The sequence below is a fragment of the Cebus imitator genome, unplaced genomic scaffold (assembly GCF_001604975.1).
Source record: "Cebus imitator isolate Cc_AM_T3 unplaced genomic scaffold, Cebus_imitator-1.0 Scaffold280, whole genome shotgun sequence".
NCBI lineage: Eukaryota > Metazoa > Chordata > Mammalia > Primates > Cebidae > Cebus > Cebus imitator.
This window is the reverse complement of record NW_016107595.1, coordinates 1,855,713-1,860,247: the sequence shown is the minus strand read 5'-3', so window position 1 is coordinate 1,860,247 and position 4,535 is coordinate 1,855,713. Positions and strand designations below refer to the sequence as shown.

At 49.8% G+C, this 4,535-nt stretch overlaps 1 protein-coding gene across 1 annotated transcript in view; it reads right to left on the bottom strand.

Moving 5' to 3' along the window:
• Positions 1-956: 956 nt before the first annotated feature.
• The window catches only part of SLC5A5 (solute carrier family 5 member 5), a 20,248-nt gene continuing 16,669 nt past the window's right edge, over positions 957-4,535 (bottom strand). The window contains exon 15 of the mRNA XM_017501270.2: positions 957-1,330. Within this exon, the coding sequence (XP_017356759.1) occupies positions 1,166-1,330 (165 nt within the window). The 3' untranslated portion in view covers positions 957-1,165. The remainder of the gene's footprint in view (positions 1,331-4,535) is intronic.

Below are 4,535 nucleotides of genomic sequence, written 5' to 3'. Positions count from 1 at the left end.
AAAAAAAAAAAAAAAAAGAACAAAGAAAAGAGAGAGCATTGGTGTTCAACTCTTGGTGAATGCCTGGATTGCTATTGTGTCTTTGGCCAAGCCATTGCCCTCCTCTCTCAGCCTCAGTTTCTCTGCCTCTGAAACGGAGCACAAGGAGGTCGGGCCTGAGGACCTCCAAAATGCTTGCTAAGATTAAACACAGGCTGGGCACAGTGGCTCTGGCTAGGCGTGGTGGCTCACACCTGTAATCCCAGCACTTTGAGAGGCGGAGGCAGGTGGATTACTTGAGGTCAGGAGTTCGAGATCAGCCTGACCAATATGATGAAACCCTGCCTCTACTAAAAATATAAAAATTAGGTGGATGTGATAGTGGGTGCCTATAATCCCAGCTACTCGGGAGGCTGAGGCAGGAGAACTGCTTGAACCTGGGAGGCAGAGGTTGCAGTGATCCGAGATCGCATCATTGCACTCCAGACTAGGTGACAAGAGCTAAACTCTGTCTCAAAAAAATAATGTTAAACACATTTTAAGTAAGAGCTGGGGTCTTTCTGAGATCCTGATGTTAGGTCTGGGAGTTTCCTATGTTGTCCAGAGGGACTGTAACATCCTTCTATCATACATTGAGAAAACGGTAGGCTGGGCACAGCGGCTCATGCCTGTAATCCCAGCACTTTGGGAGGCTGAGGTGGGTGTATCACTTGAGGTCAGGAGTTCAAGACTAGGCTGACCGACATGGTGAAATCCTGTCTGTACTAAAAATACAAAAAGTTAGCTGGGTGTGGTGGCACATGATTGTAATCCCAGCTACTCGGGAGGCTGAGGCAGGAGAATTGATTGAACCTGGGAGGCAGAGGTTGCAGTGAGCTGAGATCGTGCCACTGCACTCCAGCCTGGGCAACAAGCAAGACTCCATCTCAAAAAAAAAAGAGAGAAAAACCCAGCTTTATTTTGGGGGAGCCATCGGGGCCACAGCATCTAATGAAGCAGGGGGCTGGATTTAAAACATGACCTCCCCGAGGCAGGGCCTTGCCTCTTCCCATAGGGTAGGGCCTATGCTCCTGAACTCATTTGCGTACAAGACAATCCAGCCAATTGGAGCCGAGGGTGTGATCCGTGGTCTGGGATTGGCCCATCCTGAGGTTCCACCCCAGGGCATCGGTCCCGAGGCCCATCCTCAGAGGTTTGTCTCCCGCTGGTCTTGACCACCATCATGTCCACTGCAGGCGGTCCAGGAGCCCACCCCCTCCAGCTCCTTCTGCCCCAGGAAAAACAGACGGTCCTCACTGGTGGGCAGGAAGCCACGGGGCTTCTTGGTTCCAGGGGGGAGTTCTTCATGACCCTGGGGAAAGTGGGGAAGAGAGACCCCATCAGAGCCTGTTCCGGGTCAGCTCATCTCCCAGATGGGGCCACTGATGACCTGGCAGGCTGGGGCCTGCACAGAATTGCACGATTGCCCCTTGTCCAGTGCACCGGCCAGTCTTGTCCCCTCTGCCTCCAAAATTTCCGTGAGCTTCTCTTCGCCACTCACATGTCACCTACAGCCCAGGGCATCAGCGCTTTCTCAGATGCCTGCTATTGTTCCTCCTTCCTCTCTCTGCTTCTCTGCCTGTTCACCTTCAGGAAAATAAATATTTCTGGCCAGACACGGTGGCTCACCCCTGTAATCCTAGCACTTTGGGAGGCCAAGGTGGGCAGATCACTTGAACCCAGGAGTTTAAGACCAGCCTGGCCAACATGGCGAAACCCTATCTCTACCAAAAATGCAAAAATTAACCAGACATGGTGGTGCATGCTGGTAATCCCAGCTACTCAGGAGGTTGAAAGATGGGAGAAATTCTTGGCTGTGGAGGTCGAGGCTGCAGTGAGCCATGATCATGACACTGTGCTCCAGCCTGGGTAATAGAGTGAGACCCTATCTCAAAAAAAAATAAAAAGACAACAAAAAAAGAAAAAGAAAATAATAAAGAACAACAAAAAAAAACAAAAAGAAAAGAGAGAGAAAAAGAGAGAAAGAAAGAAAAGAAAAGGAGGAGGGGAGAGGAGGGGAGGAGAGGGGAGGGGAGGAGAGGGGAGGGGAAAGATAAATACTTCTCCAGGGCAGCTGTAGGGAGCTTTAAAGACCTTCAGCCAAACCCCTCCCCTCCCCAATCCCCTTTTCAGTCAGACCTGTTCTGGTCTGTGGCAGGCTCCTTCTCCAAACTCAGGATCAATCAATGTCACCTCTCCCTGACCTCCCTGGCTAAAGTTCCTCCCCATCACAGCACCCGATTTCATTGTCTTTTAAATGCTTATCATGCTGAGACCCTACATGTCTCTCTCTTTTTTTTTTTTCTTTAAATCACTCCTGCTGTGCCACCTACATGTTTCTCTTTAGTTTTCTTTCTCTTTCCTTCCCTCCCTCCTTCCTTCCTTCCTTCCTTCCTTCCTTCCTTCCTTCCTTCCCTGCCTCCCTCCCTCCCTCCGTCCTTCCCTCCCACCTTTCTTCCCTCCTTCCCTCCTTTTTGAGGAAATCTCACTCTGTCACCCAGGCTGGAATGCAGTGGCACAATCTCAGCTCACTATAACCTCTGCCTCCTGGGTTCAAGTATTCAATTCTCCTGCCTCAGCCTCCTGAGTAGCTGGGATTACAGGCACATGCCACCATACCCTGGTAATTTTTGTATTTTTAGTAGAGACGGGGTTTTGCCATGTTAGGCTGGTCTCAAACTTGTGGCCTCAAGCGATCTGCCCACCTCGACCTCCCAAGGTGCTGGGATTATAGGCATGAGCCACCATGCCCGGTCTGACGGCATCCGGTTTTATTAGCTTTTGAATACTTATCACATGCTAGGATCCTACATGTGCCAGGCATGGTGGCTCACGCCTGTAATCCCAGCTCTTTGGGAGGCTGAGGCAGGTGGATCATGAGGTCAGAAGTTCAAGACCAGCTTGGCCAAGATGATGAAACCCCATCTCTACTAAAAATACAATAATTAGCCGGGCGTGGTGGTAGATGCCTATAATCCCAGCTACTTGGGAAGCTGAGGCAGGAGAATTGCTTGAACCCGGGAGGCGGAGGTTGCAGTGAGCCAAGGTTGCGCCATTGCACTCCAGCCTGGGTGATAGAGTGAGACTCCATCTCAAAAAAAAAAAAAAAAAAAAAAAAAGCCGGGCGCTGTGGCTCACGCCTGTAATCCCAGCTCTTAGGGAGGCAGAGGCGGGAGGATAGCTTGAGCCCAGGAGTCCGAGACCTGCCTGGGCAATATAGTGAGACCCCGTTCTCCACAAAAAGGAAAAAAACAAAAAGACAAAAAGTCCTAACGTGGGGAGAAATGCCAGATGTAGGTGATGGGGGGATGGAGGCAGCAAACCACATTGCCATGTGTGTGCCTATGCAACAATCCTGCATGATCTGCACACGTACCCCAGAACCTAAAGTACAATAAGAAAACAAACAAAAAAAACCCTTAAGATCCCACATGTTTCTCTTTTTAGTTTTCACTGGCCCCTGCTAGATCAGGGCAGGGTGAGGGGCTCAGACCTCAGCCCAGAGCAGGACTGGGTACATAGCAGGTGCTCAATAAATGAGAGAATGGAACAGGGAATCCAAAACAGGGGGAAGGCCTGGGATCAGGTCCCCCAGGGACAGCCTTTTCCAAACTCTGGGAATTCACAAGGCAACCACGCAGCTTTAACCAAAATCGGTCGACCATCTGTTGTGTTTCTTATGTAAGATATTTCCCCCAAGTTGACTCACTTTTGAATTAAGTAATTTTATTTTAAGAAGAGACTTTACATCAATACCCTAACGGCATACCAGTTTCACCTGCCAAAGACTGGAAGTCACTGTCAAAACAGATAACCACAAAAAGGAATAGTATTAAACTTTGTTCAGTCCTTATGAAGTGAGGTAATGAAAGCTTGAAGATGAGGCCGGGTGCAGTGGTTAACCCCTGCCATCCCAGCACTTTGGGAGTCCAAGACGGGTGCATCATTTGAGATCAGGAGTTTGAGACCATCCTGGGCAACATGGTGAAACCCCGTCTGTAACTAAAAATACAAAAATTAGCTGGATGTGGTGGCACGCACCTGTGATACCAGCTCCTCAGGAGGCTGAGGCAGGAGAACTGGCTGAACCCAAGAGGTGGAGGTTGCAGTGAGCCGAGATTGCACCACTGCACTCCAGCCTGGGCAACAGAGCGAGCCTCTGTCTCAAAAACAAACAAAAAGGAATAGTATTAAGCTCTGTTCGGTCCTTGTGAAGGGAGATAATAACAACTCTTGAAGATGAATCAGCTCCCGGCTGGGTGCAGTGGCTCACACCTGTAATCCCAGCACTTTGGGAGGCCAAGGTGGGCAGATCACCTGACGTCAGGTGTTCGAGACTAGCCTAGCCAACATGGTGAAATCCTGTCTCTACTAAAAATACAAAAAAATAGGCAGGCATGGTGGCAAGTGCCTATAATTCCAGCTACTTGGGAGGCTGAGGCAGGAGAATTGCTTGAACCCAGGAGGTAGAGGTTGCAGTGAGCTGAGATCATGCCACTGCACTCCAGCCTGGGTGA